The 19,098-nt window shown below is 43.8% G+C and overlaps 1 protein-coding gene across 8 annotated transcripts in view; it reads left to right on the top strand.

The window, feature by feature from the left end:
- raraa (retinoic acid receptor, alpha a) overlaps positions 1 to 19,098 on the top strand; it is a 227,348-nt gene that overhangs the window by 164,117 nt on the left and 44,133 nt on the right. The window contains exon 1 of one of the 8 annotated variants that reach the window (XM_029629345.2): positions 5,636 to 6,708. The exons of 6 other annotated variants lie outside the window; for them this stretch is intronic. In XM_029629345.2, coding sequence (XP_029485205.1) covers positions 6,531 to 6,708 — 178 coding nt within the window. In that variant the 5' untranslated portion in view covers positions 5,636 to 6,530. Of the gene's footprint in view, positions 1 to 5,635; positions 6,709 to 19,098 lie in introns of those variants that run through there. One more of the 8 variants, XM_029629351.2, reaches the window with a different exon arrangement.

Genomic DNA, 19,098 nt, shown 5'->3' with positions numbered 1-19,098 from the left:
CTCCACACTTCCCTTTCTCACCTGGACAAAAGGAACACCTATATGAGAATGCTGTTATTCAACTAGAGCTCAGCATTCAACACCATAGTGCCCACGAAGCTCATCACTAAGCTAAGGACTCTGGGACTCAACACCTCCCTCTGCAACTGGATCCTGGACTTCCTGACCGGCCCCCCCAAGTGGTAAGAGTAGGCAACAACACGTCTGCCACGCTGATCCTTAACACTGGGGCCTCTCAGGGGTGTGAACTTAGTCCCCTCCTGTATTCCCTGTTCACCCATGACTGCGTGGCCAAACACGACTCCAACACCATCATTAAGTTTGCTAATGACACAACAGTGGGAGGCCTGATCACCGACAACGATGAGACGGCCTATGGGGAGGAGGTCAGAGAACTGGCAGTGTGGTGCCAGGACAACAACCTCTCCCTCCGTGTGCGCAAGACAAAGGAGCTGATCATGGACTACAGGAAAAGGCGGGCCGAACAGGCCCCCATTAATATCGACGGGGCTGTAGTGGTTGAGAGTTTCAAGTTCCTTGGTGTCCACATCACCAACAAACTATCATGGTCCAAACATACCAAGACAGTTGTGAAGAGGGCATGACAAAATCTTTTCCACCTCAGGACACTGAAAAGATTTGGCATGTGCCCCCAGATCCTCAAAAGCTTCTACAGCTGCACCATCAAAAGCATCCTGACCGGTTGCATCACCGCCTGGTATGGCAACTGCTCAGCATCTGACTGTAAGGCGCTACAGAGGGTCGTGCGAACGGCCCAGTACATCACTGGGGCCAAGCTTCCTGCCATCCAGGACCTATACAGTAGGCAGTGTCAGAGGAAAGCTCATTAAATTGTCAGACTTCAGTCACCCAGGTTATAGACTGTTTTCTCTGCTACCGCACTGCAAGCAGTACCAGAGCGCCAAGTCTAGGACCAAAAGGCTACTCAACAGCTTCTATCCCCAAGCCATTTGACTGCTGAACAATTCATAAAAATCGCCACCGGACAATTTACATGGACACCTCCCCACTTGTACACTGCTGCTACTTGCTGTTTGTTTGTTACCTATGCATAGTCACTTCGCCCCCACCTACATGTACAGATTACCTCAACTAGCCTGTAACCCTGCCCACTGACTCGGTACCTGTGCACCCTGTATATAGCCTTGTTATTGTTATGCTTATTGTGTAACTTTTTATTATTACGTTTTATTTTAGCCTACTTGGTAAGTATTTTCTTCTTCTTTAACTGCACTGTTGGTTAAGGGCTTGTAGGTAAGCATTTCACGGTAAAGTCTACACTTGTTGTATTCGGCACATTTGGCAAATAAAATTTGATTTGATTTGACATCATATCCCTCTATTATTTTGTTTGTACATAACAGTGCTATTTCAGCCAAGCAATAGTGCCTGAATGGTGCTTTAAACAAGGCCTTTCCATCAGTGGGATGTTGAGGCTTTAAAGGGATAGTTCAGGATTTTGGCAATGAAGCCCGTTATCTAATTCCCCAGAGTCAGAAGAACTCGTGGATACCATTTTTATGTATTTGCGTCCAGTATAAAGGAAGTCAGAGAGAGTTTCGCAAGCCAATGCTAATTGGCGTTAGCGCAATGACTGGAAGTCTACAGGAACATGCTAGCTGTTCCCATAGACTTCCACTCATTGCACTAATGCTAGTTAGCAACTTCCTTCCATCTGACTCTGGGGAAGTAGATGAAGGGTGTCATTACCAAAATCCCGAACTACCCCTTTAAATAACCATGCTTTGAAGCCTGAGCCGTGCAGCAGAGTAGTACACACACACAGGTCCAATCTCTCTGAAGCCTGAGTGGCTTTCCGTATTCTCAGGAGTGTGGAACTTTTGAAGCCGCTCTCTCTGTCTCCAGCATATTTGAACGGGCTGGTTAGCTGGCACCGGCTCCTCCTCCTCCTAGGCTTTGCCTTCACACACGGCTGCTATGTTGTGCCAGAAGCCAGTGACCACATTCACTTAACCTCTAATTAAGCTTGGCTCCTTTGGCTCAATGTTACTTTTGACAATGCCTACTCTCTCACCTCTTAATGTCAAAACAAGCCACCAGGGTTGGGTAGGTTACTTTCTAAATGTAATCCATTAGTTACTAGTTAGCTACCTGTCCAAAATAGTGATCAGAGATTTAACTTTTGGATTACCAAACACTATAACGTAATCAGATTTCTTTCAGTTACTTCTGGATTACTGTCCTCTTAAGAGACATTAGAAGATGACCTAAAGGATCCATCAAACTCATTTGGTGTGTCATCATAGTGTTTTTATTTTATGTATTTATTTATTGTTCAAAAAAAATGTAAACTTTATTTAACTAGTGGTCTCTGACTTGTGATCAGACTCGCTCAAGTGGGGAAGTGCTGAGGGACATTTTTGTCAATAAGTATTTTTCTCTGCTCATGCAGGAGTAATAAATTAGTGCACTAAGATTTGTATTTGTTTTATATTAATTATTTTTTAATTGTGGTTTATCAGGGGGTGCTGCAGCACCTCTACTTCCTGCAGCTATGCAGATATGACTGGGCACAGCATGGCAGCATGCCAGCAACCTCATTCTCCCAGCTAACGCTGATATAATACCCCTGTGCAGAAAGGGCAAAGCACCTCCCCCCTTCTCTCTCTCTGTTTTTCTTTCTCTATTCCCCTTTATCTTTTACTATTCTCTACCTCCCTCTCTTCCCCTCTTTATATATCTCTCTCTCTCTCTCTCTCTCTCTCTCTCTCTCTCTCTCTCTCTCTCTCTCTCAATTCAATTCAATTCAAGTGGCTTTATTGGCATGGGAAACATATGTTAACATTGCCAAAGAAAGTGAAGTAGATTAAATACAACAGTGAAATGAACATTAAGAATAATAAGACTTTCTCTAAGCCTGGAAAACAGCTCTCCTGGCACATGCGTATATTCAGAATGATTAGTCATGTTAAGGAATTCTACAAGTCACTCTATTTGGCATTGACTTCTGCTTCTTTTCAAGTCCCTGCAATGTGACTTTTGTCTTTGAAGTCCTGAAATGGAGCTTAGTCTCTCCAGCTTTCCCATGCCTCCTCTCTGTTATAAGCAATGATCAACAATCCATTATCTCCCACTCTGGCTGTGCCATCACAACGTAGGGTCAAATTAATACTGCCCAAGCTGAGAAGAAAAACAGGCAGAGAAAATTAGCATTTTCTGACACCATTACTCATTGTGGCTAATCCTGTGAAGGAATTTCCCTTGTGGTATCTGACCAGAGCTGGCTCTCTGCTGAGTTGTTATCAGTCAAAGTAAACAGTCTGGTCCCTGCATTAAATAAGTGGCACAGTCAAAGGTGGAGCAGTCCACCCCTGCTGTGGACAATGCCAATAATTCCTCTAACACCTTTTCACTCAGTCCTAGTCATGGCCCTGTGGTTCAGATGTGAACCAGAGGCTGGGATGTACCAATATTGAGCACCTGATGGGGGATGAGGCACTGGCTAAACGCTGCCAGCACTGTGGTATGCAGAGGTATCAGGCCTGAAACATCATGTATTAGTCAATTGGTCATCATAGTTTTGGAGTTATAGTGTTTGTATTATCTATCGTTTGGATCTCAATGGATATTCGTTTCAACATGCTATTTGATTAGTGTTGTAATGGTTATTACAATGGAATAAAAACTTGTTTTGTGTATTTGCTATTTGTACCACATTGTTGCATGCTTCTGTAAAAATGTTGCATGGTTATATTCAGTAGGAAGTGGCAACGATGTTGCAACCTCACCAGCTTGATGTAGCAAACTTCATTCTAATTATTTTAGAACACTTATAAATAACTTTTATATACACTACACCAACGTATGTGGACACCTGTTCGTCAAACATCTCATTCCAATATCATGGGAATTAATATAGATTTGGTCCCCCCTTTGCTGCTACAACGGCCTCCACTCTTCTGGGAAGGCTTTCCACTAGATGTTGGAACATTGCTGCGGGGACTTGCTTCCATTCAGCCACAAGAGCATCAGTGAGGTCAGGCACTGATGTTGAGCGATTAGGCCTGGCTCGCAGTCGGCATTCCAATTCATCCCCAAAGTGTTTGATGGGGTTGAGGTCAGGACTCTGTGCAGACCAGTCAAGTTCTACCACACCGATTTCGACAATCATTTCTGTACCTCGCTTTGTGCATGGAGGCATTGTCATGCTGTAACAGGAAAGGGCCTTCCCCAAACTGTTGCCACAAAGTTGGAAGGACAGAATCATCTAGAATGTCATTGTATTAAGATTAAGTTAAGATTACCCTTCACTGGAACTAAGGGGCCTAGCCCAAACCATGAAAAACAGCCCCAGACCATTATTCCTTATCCACCAAACTTTACAGCTGGCACTATGCATTCGGGCAGGTGTTCTCCTGGTATCCACCAAACCCAGATACGTCCGTCGGACTCCCAGATGCTGAAGCATGATTCATCACTCCAGAGGACGCGTTTCTACTGCTCCAGAGTCCAATGGTGGCGAGCTTTACACCACTCCAGCCGACGCTTGGCATTGTGCATGGCGATCTTAGGCTTGTGTGCAGCTGCAAGGCCATGGAAACCCATTTTATGAAGCTTTCATGTGCTGACATTGCTTCCAGAGGCAGTTTGGAACTTGGTAGTGAGTGTTGCAACCGAGGACAGACGATTTTTACGCGCTTCAACACTCTGCGGTCCCCTTCTGTATGCTTGTGTGGCCTACCACTTTGCGGCTGAGCTGTTGTTGCTCCTAGATGTTTCCACTTCACAATAACAGCACTTACAGCAACTCTAGCAGGGCAAAAAAATAAAATGAACTGACTTGTTGGAAAGGTGGCATCCTATGATGGTCACACGTTGAAAGTCAGTCAGCTCTTCAGTATGAACCATTCTACTGCCAATGTTTGTCTTTGGAAATTGTATGGAAGTGTGCTCGATTTTATACACCTGTCGGCAACTGGTGTGGCTGAAATAGCTGAATCTACTCATTTGAATTAGTGTCCAGCTACTACTGGGTGGATGTTATTGTGGTGGGAAAAAGTGTCATTTCTTGGTTAAAGGGCCTGGTTGACTTCTGGTTTCTGCTCTGAGTCTATTTTCGTTGGTTCAGTGAGAGCAGCACTTGAGGAAAGTTGATTGTGTAATAGCAAGTGTACAAGGTGGGAAGTCAGTGTGTGGATTATTTGGGGGGTGAGGCTGCTTTCTTCCGTGGGTTCAAGAAAAGTTCAGCTGCATAGTATTAGGCAAATTAGCGAGACAGGGAACGAGGGAGAAAAATCGTAGGGTAGTGAAGGATGAGAGCACGGAGAAAGGGGTCAAATTAGTTCGAAGGAGGAGCCCAAATGACGAGTGACGGTAGACATGATTTCTAGGAAAAGAGGTAGCCTACAGGCTCATAGAAAACTCAATTATGTTCATATACTCTCTGAAAAGACATGCCAAGAGAGATGAGTTTACGTAACTTAATTGTGTCGTTCAAAACGTTACTTTTTAAAGTCCCACCCACTTTTACATTAGAGTGAGGCAAGGAGCCAGGGGGCTTGTGTGCTTGCTTCCATGACCCACGTCCCGCTCGGTTTGAGTGGTGTCTGTGAAGGGTTAAATGTGGGAGGAGCCACCACTGAAAAGGGAGCGAGAAAAAAAGAAGCGATTGAAGGTGGAGCCAAAGCCCAGCTGCTATTCCTTGTCACATTCTGCAGAACATGATAGCCACACAATTTGTGTGGGAACGAATTCGGGTCCTCTCTAAATAAAAACAAGAAGAACAGATTGTGTTTTGCGAATCGGGAGATTTTAAAAACAAGAAGGGCAAGATATCTAACAAATCAAGTCGTGGTGCATTGGTGGTGTTGAGCGGCGGACAACATAAGTAGATAGGCAGACAGACAGCAGGCTGATTGTCCCGTTTGAGCTCTTGCCTTGGGCAGACAATCTTCCTTACCCCAGAGGACGAGTTGGAACTAAATACGGAATTCCATTCGGATTTATCTGCAACTGCTCTCTTTTGTCTATTCTGATGTGGTTGCAGTGTTATTGAAATGGACTGGGACCCCTTTGCGTGATTTCAGGTATTCTTGTAATTTGTAGGGTAGCCTATATTGGTTTGGATCTTGTTTATTATTTGAGGAAGGCCATTGAACTGATATGTCTGGCTGAAGTTATTAAGCTTTTTCGATCAAACAAATAATTTGGCGAATTCTAGACTTCAAGTTTGACATCATGTTGACCATTCTTTTGAACGATGTGTTCAAATTGAGTGTAGGTGAATATTCCATACATTTATTATAGGTTTGCATCGGATTGACTCGACCAACTAGTGGATCCGATACCTCAAGTGTGTCTATGAACGGATTTATTCCCCTTCTTAATCCATTGCCGTTTTGACCAGTTTGCAGCCTTTCTACTACCTCTGCTGGTAGCAAACTGAAAACCACAAGGCTGCTGCTGCTATTTTCTTGTGCCCAAGTCATTGAGCGCAGCAGTCATTATTTCTCTCATCTGACAATAATCCTCACGCTTTCTCTCTACATATGATGTATGAGAGTGTGGACGTCGTGGGACTGAATCCCAGCCCGAACCCGTTTTTAATGATGGATTACTACAACCAGAGCAGAGGATGTTTGATCCCGGAGAAAGGACTTGTGTCTGGAGTGCCCCATCCCTACAGCTCGTCCATCAGAAACCAACACTGGAACGGCTCAAATCACTGTAAGTGGCATTTTCACTGCCTCGTTAACTTAATTTCACTAATCGGCGAAGTTTAACGCGAAGCCCTTCGCGCGAACTACGCCAATGTTTTTCTATCGCTGTATATGATATTTGTTTTATGAAGTGTAGAATTATGCCTCTTAAATTCGTTCTCATCACTATTTACCTCAACACTGCATTATAGTTTACGCATGTTTGTTATTCCGGTCTTCTATCACCCACGTTTAAGTATGATTTGAAATCGTCGACAAGGATGTCTGTCAGTCGCGTAATAGCCTATGATGCAGGCAATGTTATCCAAGCTATTGCTTTTTTGATTAATATCCACGAGGTTTTATCCAGGCATACCAAATGTAATCAGATCAAACTTCCCTCCTGTCATTAACATTCGCTGCTGCAATAATCTATTCTAGAGCCATTGCTGTAGATACGTAGCCTTTTATATACACGTCTTCAAAATGATTAAATGCTTTTCCATTGAGGGCACAATAATAATAATAATAATAACAATAAAGATTAATTTGAAAGCGTAGACCTATATTATCATCGGATTTACCGATAGTTATGTAGCAAAATTATGCAGATCTGTAATCATTATATAGTTATTGATACTGTATAAATATCTCAATGCACCGATAAAAAAAGAAATACCTACAATGTTGCTGTTGTTGAGATTGTACTTTTGCAATGACATTTGGAAGAACTTTAGTTGTTTTCCTGTCAGATGCTGCTCTGACCCTCATGTCTATGGAGTAGGCTCATATGTTAAATGGGGGGGCATGAGGATAGTGGTATACTGCTGAACATCTAGCACCCTCAAACTAAACTCTGGACTTCGAAGCCAGTTCCACTGCATTTTGTCATTGTTCCCCTCTAATCAGGGACCGATTTAGACCTGGGACACCAGGTGTGTGCAATGAATTATCAGGTATAACAGAGAACCAGCAGGCTCCGGACCTCTGTGAGGTAAGATTTGAGTACTTCTGATCTAGCATATATCGTGATTTGAGTCCAAGTCCATTTAAAAAATGTTATCAGATAGAAGTTATTATTTCCTCTTGAAACACAGTAGTTTACACATGGAGGGAAATTCTGCACTTCCAGAATGGGCTATATAGTGCATCTGTAGCAATTGGGATGATTTTATTGTGGCAACAAAGTTATCATTTGAAGGGTCATTTCATTCTGTACCTCCACAGGGGTAAGCCGCTGTGCCACTCAGTCACAAAGCACACCTGGACTTTATAGTAGAAGTGGTCTGCTTGTTGATTACAGCTGAGTGACCATAACAGCCAGGCGCTCTCATATCCTGAGACGGGATTAATTCCTCACTAAATCTGGGCTATATAAATGTACAAGAGAAGTAGATGAAAAAGTGTATGTTTCTCATCAGGGTATTGAAAAATGTGCCTAGGCCCCAGAGTTTGTAAGTTAATATGCTTGACCTGATTCTGTGTTTACTTAAGTCATGAGGTTTGAACAGAGATAAGGACTGGACATTGAGAAACACATCGACAACAACACCAATCACAGACAGAAACTGCTCCCATGCTGCTGGTTTTGATTAGGAGGTCATATCTCGACTAGGGTTAAAGCAATACAGCTCCTCTGAACACAACACAGACAGCACCAGCCCTCGCTGAGCTGCGGTCTCCAGCCCGTACGCTATTATCTTATTGGCCCAGTGAACGGCTCTAGTGGCGACATTGATTTAAACCATATGAGCTAATATGCAGGAGGCTAGCAGAGGGTGGGACCAGGAAAAGACCTCTGAACCCAAGCTCTGGTTCACGTTGTTGTGCTAAACCAAAGAGGGCTGGGATAGTCAAACAACGTCTGGTGCGCCTCTCTTTTTATTTACCTGTTTTTATCCCACTCTTTTGAAATGGAACTTCAGATGCAGGGAGTTCTATGCTGTGTAATCCACTGCACATGGGTTAGGAAATAGATGGTACACTTTTACCTTAGCAGTGTGCTTCATTTTAGAGGGCCGGTCTCATAGCAATATAATGGCTTTTTCTTGGCAGGCCTCTTCCGCGTGTATCTACAGCAATTAGGCTATTCATCGGGTGACCCTTCAGATATTCTCTCAACTCTGAGTACATTCAGTGACATCTCCACCGGAGTAAAACTTGTCTCAAACTGCCTCTAAGGGTTCAGGCCCCCCCTTTAGCGTTTGCCGGGAGAGAGTACTTAGCATCTCTGAACAGAGTGCCGGTTGTAATTTGCAAACCTAATGTCGGAAGTCAGACGTCCACCAGCGGGTGGTCCCTAAATGGCAGATTAACATTCGGTGTGGTCTAAGACTCAACATTATCAGCTACTACTACTTACAGTATTATATATTTACAGAATATTTCATTTCTGCCCCGAGCGAACTGTTCTCTCTATCCAGCCACGTCAGCGAGTTGTGTTCATCATAAGGAACAGCAACACCAGTAGGAATCTGATTTGTTATTGTGCTGAAGAACAATGCCCAGTATCAGCGAAGTCGATTGAATGCACTTGGTTCCATTCCTTTCAGAGGGCTGCTCCTGTCAGAATCCTTACAGCAATTACAGGCTCATGCATGAAGGAATGTGCATGTCTTTTTTCACATGACTGTCACACACACTGCACGGGGAGGTGGGTTGGCGGGGGGGGGGCACAAGGTGGGCTCCAGTCACAGTGGCTTGGACTCCCTCTCTCAGGCCTATTGTGCTTTTCTGCATTGTTTGCTGTTTGGGGTTTTAGGCTGGGTTTCTGTACAGCTTTGAGTCAGCTGATGTACGAAGGGCTATATAAATAAATTTGATTTGATTTGATTTGGCCTGCCTAGGGTGTGTGCCGACAGCAGCCCAAGGAGCCAAGCTTTTACTTTTTCTCAAGGCAGAGCTACCAAGTAGTGGCCTATTGGCTCTAATCGCCTGTATTGGAGGGGGTTTGTTAACTGCTCGCCTAATCTGAATCATGTGGTATTTAAGTGCGGAAGTCCTTTCAGTAGAGTGACCCCCCACACACACACACAAAACAGATGGTATTTTTGTTTTCCAAAAGCAGGAGTGATTTTGGCAGGGCAAGTGAGGGGTGCAAGAGTTTGAGGGGAAGAGTTCCAGTTTGCTGGTGAAGTGTAAACCCGTGCGGTTTCTCCAAGGGTTGAAGTCTTGGAAGCGCCAGCGTAGTTAGACCGTCCGGTAGTTGTTGGTGCTGTTGTTTTACAGTACGTGGAAGCTCTCGCCAAACGGTTGCAGTGTTGTTGGCTTTGCGAATGCACTACAGATATTGTTTTTCGCCCCAGACGTACAAATTGCATCTGGCAGTGTGCACCAGGGACTTGAAACCGTCCATAAACAACTTAGCATTAAAAAACCGGCTGTTCCACTAAATTGGCACGGCAAAAAAGCTGGAGTTTTGTGACAATGCGATGTAGAGATGCTGAGCATAACAACTGGGAAAAATTGTCATCCTACCAGGCTTGTTCAAGCATGATCTATAGTGAGGTCTGAAATTGACACCCCTGATAAAGACATAAAGATGTGCAATAAGGACTGTTTAAAATAAATAATACAAAATACTGAGGTGTATTGTATGCTTTAACACGAATACAATTGCTCAGAGAAAGATTTTGTTTACAAGTAATCTTTTTTTTTCTCTCCAAAAGGTAGGGATCAAAATTTGACACCCCTAAGGATCCTTATAAACAAAGTAGTCAAAAGTGTAGTATTCGGTCCCATATTCCCAGCACGCAATAGCTACACCACTGTGATTTATTATTTGACCCTGCTGGTCATCTATGAACGTTGAAACATCTTGAAGAACAATCTGGCCTTAATGGCCATGCACTCTTATAATCTAACCCTAACCCCACTGTTTATAGATAAGTTTACAGATCATCACTGGTCATGCGCTTAAGTTTTTAGGTGTTCTTTCAAAAGAACACTGCAGGACTTGTTCTACCCTCCCGTTTTGAACCACAGCATTTACCCTTTTTGTCAGTGCCTTTTCTGCTTTCTCTTTCATGTCCAAACACCTTGATGACCTTTTAGTGCTTTTATGGACCGGGTATTTTTCCCTTGAGGCTGTGTTGATGTGAACCTGATGGGACAGGCTAGATGGATGGACAGGCTTGCATTGGGCAAGGTCCCCTGTTTTAACAGGGTGAGCAGCAGACACAGTCTCACGTGCGTCTGCCTGCTCCTGTCAGCCCTGCAGACACAGTGATTTAGTGGCCCAGTCGGATGGCTGAAAGCATAGAGCGCCCTGTCCCACAGAACGACCTGCTTTGTCATCAAGGTATGTTTGTAATGGCGCAGGGTGAAAGGAGTTCAACGCCGTGCCTGGGAAAGGCCGTGGGGCAGCATTTCACAACCTGCCATCACTCGCCTCCCCAAATGGCACCCTGCCGTCAACCTTCAAAGCAGTCATCGCTTTAATGCAATGCATCATTTACCAAATACAGAGGCCTCTCTGAACTGGGCGTTCGCCAGCCCAAGGTTACCAGTGGCAAGCTGGTCACGCGGCGCGCTCACACGTTAATGTTTTTGAAATATGTGCCAAATGGGTGTGGTTCGTCACCTTGAGTATTTGCACTTGGCACCGCATCTGCTTCACGTACACACAAACAACAGCGCTGACTTCAACAGTTCCATTTGCTGTGGGCGGCACGTTGCAAAAAATCTTTAGACGTCGAGCATGAGGGAAATTCAGCATATTTGTGCGGAGACTGTTTGCACTCACGCTTGGATCCACCGGCCGTCGGCTTGTTTGCAGAGAGATTTAGTCTGGGGCATTGGTCAGAGTACTGTACGTGAGCTGGGTTTGATGCTAAATCCCCAAACAAGGGTGGGTTTACTCTGTAAAGCCCACTTTCATGAACAAAGCAAAGCGGACAGAAAGGATTCAGCCAGTGTCATTGATTCATCGGAGCTTAAAGTAGACAAGCAATAGCAGACATGGTGACAACAGGCCGTAATCTCACTATCAATAAATACATTCTCTCTCTTGTCACACACACACACCGAGAGAGAACAGGAGATTGAAATGGCTTAGGCTAAGGGGGTTCCACTCTAAAATATTCATTGCCTCTTCATTTAAATCAATTCGGTGTATATGGAGGCAGTCAAGCGTCAGACTGTCAGAAATTGAGCCAGCCTTTTGTAATCACTTCTTTACTTATCTCTTCAGATGGTTTGTGCGCTGCTTGGCTGGCTACATAGCAAGAGCTCTTCTCAATGTTCTCTCTCTCTCTCAAAATAACTCTCCTCCACCATCTTCGTGTCTCATCCACACCCACTCATACTAGAACATGCATAAATTTATTGAGGTATCGAACCAAGGACATTTATCAACCCAGACTTCCTCTATGCATTCTCATTCCCATGTTTTGGGGGGGTTGCATTCTTTAGCATGCTGCCTAGGTGGTAAGCTAGAGCCTGGTATTATTAATCTTTTAAGGTCGGCTGTCCTCATTTGTTTCTTATTTTACACTATTCTTTTGTTCATTTGCTCTCGTATAATAGGTTATTACAGGGAAAGTCAATTTATTTCATCAGAAACTTGTGCATAATTCTCACAGGGTTAAAACCCCCCCACAAACTCTTTCCCTTTGACCGAAAGCAAGATGGCCGTCTGCCCATCCCCTTGCCCTCTGGTCCTCCTCTGGAGAGTCAGCATGTTGCAACATCATCACACGGAGGGCCAGCCAACTGTGTACTTCTCAGGTTGTCTGTCTCCACACAATGGAATCCCCTCCTATTTAGAGAGTGGGACATCCGTACCAAACGCAGCAAAGGGCCCAGAAAATGGGCCGGAGGTTAGCACGCTAAAAATACTGGCATCTTCCCTGCTTCTGTGAGAGAAAATAGCATACTGCGGCTGCCTGCTGCCACCACCACCAAAGTGAGTTTTAATCTCTCACCAAAATGGCCCCTCGAGGAGCTTATAATACTTTTACATTATGGAGTTAGTATACTGCTATTACATCCATTTTTAGAGAAATTGGAGGTCATATCATATAACCACAATCTGCTTTATTTCTTGTCATGAAAGTGTATCCGTCTCGTTTTCTGCACCAGGACATAGTTTTAATAACATAGCGGGCCTACCCATGCCTGAACACAAAAAGAAACGAGACATTGAGTCTGTGGCCCAGATGATCTCATTGCGGTTACAGAAGCCGGGTCCTTATTTGCTCTGCCGTCACAATAGCGTTGTGTCTGTGTGTTTAAGGGTTCCTGGGCTGGGTAGCTCGTCTGAGGAAGATGAGCCGATCCTGTCCCTTGATTTATGTGCTGCTTCTGGTGGAGTAACTTAAAGGCCCAGTGCAGTCATAAATGTGATTTTTCCTGTGTTTTATATACATTTCCACACTTAGGTTTGAATAATACTGTGACATTGTGAAATTTATGCTCTTTTAGTGAAGGAGCTGTTTGTAATGTCAACCTGTTTTGGTGGGATGGAGTTTTAGCTTTCAATGTTGTAGTTAATAGACCAATAACAAAGAGTTCCAAACCAATAACTGCTCATTTCCTGTTTCCCCCTCCCACTCAGACCACTCCCAGACAGCCCTACAGTATTATTCCTTGAGAAATTGCCCTTTGCTAAGAACCTATTTGTTTCTTTTTGACAATTTTTAATTGAAAACAATCACTGTAAAGTACGTAATTGTTACCCAGAAATGATTTTAGGATCCCCCCCCAGATTGTCTTCACTCTATCCTCTCCTCTCCATCCTGCTCCGCACAATCCGGCCCCAAGCTGGAGAGGAACCCTGCATGTCTGGATCAAGTCTTTCTCTGGCCAGCGACCGACTTACTCGCTGTATCACTTGTATCATTTGATATGAATGTCTCTTTTCACCCACTTCGTCTGACATTTTGAGGGTTAAAGGCCCACCTGGGAACTCCTTTAACCAGCATGCAGAGATGTGGAGGTGGAAATAAAGTATGATCAACACCTTTTTAAAAGATGGAGAATAAGAGACTCCCTTACCTCCCCGCCTCCCCCTCTTGACAAGCATGCGAGGGAAGGAGAGGCTCTGCTTAAACGGATCGTTCACCGTCTAGCGTTGAGGATATTAGTGTGGCTCTCATTGTGCGAAGTGAGAGATGCCCTCTAGCTCGACAGCTCGGAACACGTGTGGTTGACGAGAGGTGAGAGACAGACGCTCATTATCCCTATCCTGTTTACTATGAATGGCATTAGTGTGTAAAAATAGGATCTATGCCCATCATTAGATAGTGTTTTGTCTCTAACCGTTGCACCTTAGGCAAATCAGAGAATAGGGCCTACTGTCTTACTAAGGACAGAGTTAGTGTTTCCCATGATAGTAATTGTGCAGATATCACGTCAGGTTAGCAGTAGACTAAAGCTCACTGCTTCATAGTCCACTTACTGCCTATTTGATATGAATACAGGCAACTACGGCTATTTCCCCTCTGAAGACATTTCAGGCTACGTGCAGAGAAACCGCACCATGGTGATTTGAGCCTACAGCTACCAATGTTTTGATGTTTCAGACAGACATCGAAGTTGCTATGACGGTCTGTTCCTCATTTAAGCCATCTTATTTAAACGACTGGCTGTTATCTAGGACCTGGGAGAAAATGGAAATGTGCATTTGTGCCATCTGCTCGGCAGGTAGTCTGGTTGTGTTATTTCAGGGGGAATTTCTAAGTTACCTGAGGAAAGCATTTTGTCGTAGGCTTTAAAAAAAAATTTAGGTCAGAGAAAAGGCATTTGTGTGTCAGTTTATCTCAAACAAACATCTCACTCTATAACAACACCATCTCCCAATGTCCCCATATCACCCAAGTGTTGCCCAATGATAGTCACACAATGTGCTGAAAGGAGGATGTCTGGCCTTTACTGTAAAGTAGATCCATCCACAAATAGTGCCTTTGCTGCTCACACACAGTGAACAATGCTTGCGCACACACTTAAGACCAGAACTGATAGAGCGCTCTACTGTACAGCATACCATACTGATCCTCTCAGTAGTTAGGGAAACAATCTTATTACTTCAGGAGTTTACTTTTCTCCTTTCTCTCCACCCAAGGATGTAACTGAACGGAGAAGGAAACGGACACTTGTTTGAACTGCAGCGACCGAGCCACCGCACAGCGTAAACTAGTTCCTCTCTTTATGGTATTATAGTGGAGTCCCGCTGTGTCTCTGACTCCCTGCTGCCTCCACGGGCCACTGGCACACAGGCTGCTGTGCCCTCGTACCGTACGTGTGAAACCTTTTGCACAGCCACGGTTGTTGCACAACAGCGCCGGATTTCTATGTCTGTGCTGTCAGCACCCTGAGCGACGAGGTTTCACTCTGAGAAAAAGGGCTGCGGGAGCTGGCGTTTTCAAAACACTCATCCCTCTGGAGCAGTCGCGGGGGTTTGATGTCATTTTTGTGTGGGTTGAGAGATGAAAAGAGGGAGAGGGCGAGGCAGGAAGTAAGTGAGTGAGTGAGTGAGAGCTGAGGCTTTGCTAGGATGACTCATATTATTTGAATGCTCTCAGTTTCAACTGATGGGGGACTTGGCCTGGATCCAGTTAGATGTGAAACAGGCCGGTTGGAAAATGTAGTGTGGTACAGAATGGCCGATATCTTTGTCCTATTTAGCAGTGTTACTGTTGTTTGTTTTCACCTCACGTTGTCTCCTGTGACGTATGGAGCCAAAACCTCACACAGTCTTAATGACCCAGCAGGTGCCGACTGCACGGTTGCCCAAATTCTCTCTCGTGCGCAGAGTGGGTCAGTAGTAATCCCCCCCTGTGTGAATTATGGATTGGGTGTAATGCAGGGATTAGCGTCCACAAAGTTTCTGGTGCAGCTGTGCTGTAGTTGGTGCATAGGTGACCAATCAGGTGCCTGCAGAAGGAGACTGAAGCTCTCTGGGCCACAGAAGAGAGGTTAGGATAAGACCAGCTTTAAAGCCCCCATTAGCTGTCCTCCGCTACTCTCCTCACCTTATATCCACGGCTGAAACGTGCAGAGGTAGACTGAGGTAAGGAATATATATATATATATATATATATACATACATACATACAGTCGGGCAAAAAAGTATTTAGTCAGCCACCAATTGTGCAAGTTCTACCACTTAAAAAGATGAGAGAGGCCTGTAATTTTCATCATAGGTACACTTCAACTATGACAGACAAAATGAGATTTTTTTTTCTCCAGAAAATCACATTGTAGGATTTTTAATGAATTTATTTGCAAATTATGGTGGAAAATAAGTATTTGGTCAATAACAAAAGTTTCTCAATACTTTGTTATATACCCTTTGTTGGCAATGACAGAGGTCAAATATTTTCTGTAAGTCTTCACAAGGTTTCCACACACTGTTGCTGGTATTTTGGCCCATTCCTCCATGCAGATCTCCTCTAGAGCAGTGATGTTTTGGGGCTGTTGCTGGGCAGGCCTCATCTTTTTAAGTGGGAGAACTTGCACAATTGGTGGCTGACTAAATACTTTTTTGCCCCACTGTGTGTGTGTGTGTGTGTGTGTGTATAAATATATATATATAAATAATCAGTTTTTTCCATGGGTTGCGTCTCAATCAACAGCATCCGCTGATGTCGCCCTTCCGCATTTGCGGTGAAAGGTGGCAGAGCTAAAGCAGTGTTTGTCAGATCATGAGACATCCAGAAACATCTGTGGAGTCGGAGCATTTTGGCCTACAAACTATTATGAATCCTCTAAGATGACTCTCACGAACACAATGGTGTTCTCCGTTTTGCTCTACGACCCCCACAATCGTCACAGGATGCGCCTGAAGTCGGTACAGCCGATCTGCTAACTTCTGTCTGTAGCATCCAAACAGTTTGGGCTATATACTAATATGACCCCTCTGTGGAAAGGTGACTCTCTCACGAACACCAGTTTAAACAATGAATACAGCGCATTCGGAAAGTATTCCAACCCCTTGACTTGCATTATAGCCTTATTCTAAAATGTATTAAATTCTCTGCAGATCCTCTAGTGTCGTTGCATAGCTATTTTCAGGTCTCTCCAGAGATGTTTGATTGGGTTCAAGTCCGGGCTCTGGCTGGGCCACTCAAGAACATTCAGATATTTGTCCCCGAAACCACTCCTGCATTGTCTTGGCTGTATGCTTAGGGTCGTTGTCCTATTGGAAGGTGAGCCTTCGCCCCAGTCTGAGGTCCTGAGCACTCTGGAGAAGTTTTTCATCAAGGATCTTTCTGTACTTTGCGCCATTCATCTTTCCCTCTGTACTGACTAGTCTCCCTGCCGCTGAAAAACATCCCCACAGCATGATGCTGCCACCACCATGCTTCACTGTAGGGATGGTGCCAGGTTTCCTCCAGATGTGACTTGGGGCAGCAGGTAGCCTAGTGGTTAGAGCGTTGGGCCAGTAACGAAAGGTGCTGGATCGAATCCCCAAGCTGACATGGTAGAAATCCGTCGTTCTGCCCCTGAACATGGCAGTTAAAACTTCTTAGGGATATCCCCCCTTTTCCAATTTTCGCCTGAAATGACATACCCAAATCTAACTGCCTGTAGCTCAGGCCCTGAAGCAAAGATATGCATATTATTGGTACCATTTGAAAGGAAACACTTAGAAGTTTGTGAAAATGTGAATTGAATGTAGGAGAAAAAACACAATAGATCTGCTAGAAGAAAATACAAAGAGAAAAACAACCGTTATTTTTGTTTGTTTTTCTACCACCATCTTTGAAATGCAACAGAAAGGTCCCACATCTAGCCATCCATCACTCTAGTTGGCAGCAGTGTATGTGCAAAGTTAGACTGATAAGTTGAAGTAGCAAACTACATGATATTTAGTGTGAAGTCACCCAGGTATATTTGGGCAAATCGTGAAGGAGACATTCACATTCCTTTTTTCTGCAAGAATATCGTCAAATCTGTATACTTGGGACGTTGATTTAGCTTTTCCAGTATTATTAGCCATATTATAAGTCAGGCAGTTGCAAAACACTCCGTTTTTATAACTTCATAACTCTCCATATTCTAATCATTTTTGTCCAAGAGGAAAAGGCTTGCTGTCGCACAAGGTTAGCAGCTACGTTTTGCGACAGATACAGAGTTTCCGGATACTCCCGTAAAGCCAAGCCCATTGGCTATCTAGCTAGCTTTGTTTGACCCCGATTGATTGGTGCTTATTTGACAAAGTTACAGTCGATCAAGTGAAGACCGCCTGCGTCATCGGCGTCGCTCTCTGACCAAATTTGGTGTCCTATAGGATATACTACACCTCTAATGATATAGTGAAGTCTGGTTACGTTTTAGGATCTCTGAGGAATAAATACAAATGTGATTTGACTGGTTGAAACACCGTTTAGGGTTAGATTTTCACAGATTCCTTTCTTTGTAATTGAGTGGAAATACGAAACTGATCGTGCATGCTATATGGACCTTTTTTAGGATATGAAAAATGATTTTATCTAACAAAATGACACTTCATGTTATCTCTGGGACCCTTTGGATGATAAATCAGAGCAAGATTTCAGAATTTACGTACACATTTCACCTTCAGGTGTTAATTTATCAAACCTATCACGGATGAAAAGGTGTTTTGTTTTTAGGAGCTCTCCACAAACAATAGCATGGCATTTTTTTCCGCAGTAATAGCGACTGTAAATTGGACAGTGCAGTTATATTAACAAAAATGTAAGCTTTCAGCCGACATAAGACACAATTGTGCCGACATTTGTTTCTCTAAAAATCTGCGATTGTGATACAAGGTGCTACATGATTTACAGCTGTCCTGTTGACGGGACGCCTATCCCTAAGAAGTTTTAACCCACAGTCCCCGGTAGGCCGTCATTGTAAATAAGAATTTGTTCTTAACTGACTTGCCTGGTTAAATAAAGGTTTCATCAGACCAGAAAATCTTGCTTCTCATAGTCTGAGTCCTTTATGTTTCTTGAGGTGCCTTGTATAAACATCTCAAATATGATCAATGGAAACAGGATGCACCTGAGCTCAATTTCAAGTCTGAATATTTATGTAAACAAGGTATTTTTGTTTTAGAATAAGGCTGTAACATAACAAAATGTGGGAAAAGTCCAGGGGCCTGAGTACTTTCCGAAGGTCCTGAAATTCAAAATCAAATAGCTAAATTATGCTTGGTATAACCATCTTAATCCCTCACTTTAACAAGGGTCTTGGGGCCCTTGTTAAGGTCAACGACAGCATGATCTCTACCAAGTACCAGGACATTTTATCCAAAAACCTGGTTACCTCTGCTTGGAGGCTGAATCTTGTCCGCAAGTTGATCTTCCAGCAAGACAATGATCCCAAGCACACATCAAAATCCACAAAGAAGTGGTTATTTGACCACAAAATCTAAATTGTACAATGGCCATCTCAGTCTCCAGACTATTGAAAACCTGTGGTTTGAATTGAAGAGGCCAGTCCATCAGAG

The sequence above is a fragment of the Oncorhynchus nerka genome, linkage group LG23, assembly GCF_034236695.1.
Source record: "Oncorhynchus nerka isolate Pitt River linkage group LG23, Oner_Uvic_2.0, whole genome shotgun sequence".
Classification (NCBI taxonomy): Eukaryota; Metazoa; Chordata; class Actinopteri; order Salmoniformes; family Salmonidae; genus Oncorhynchus; species Oncorhynchus nerka.
The sequence above is the reverse complement of the archived record's forward strand: the minus strand, read 5'-3'. Positions and strand labels throughout refer to the sequence as shown.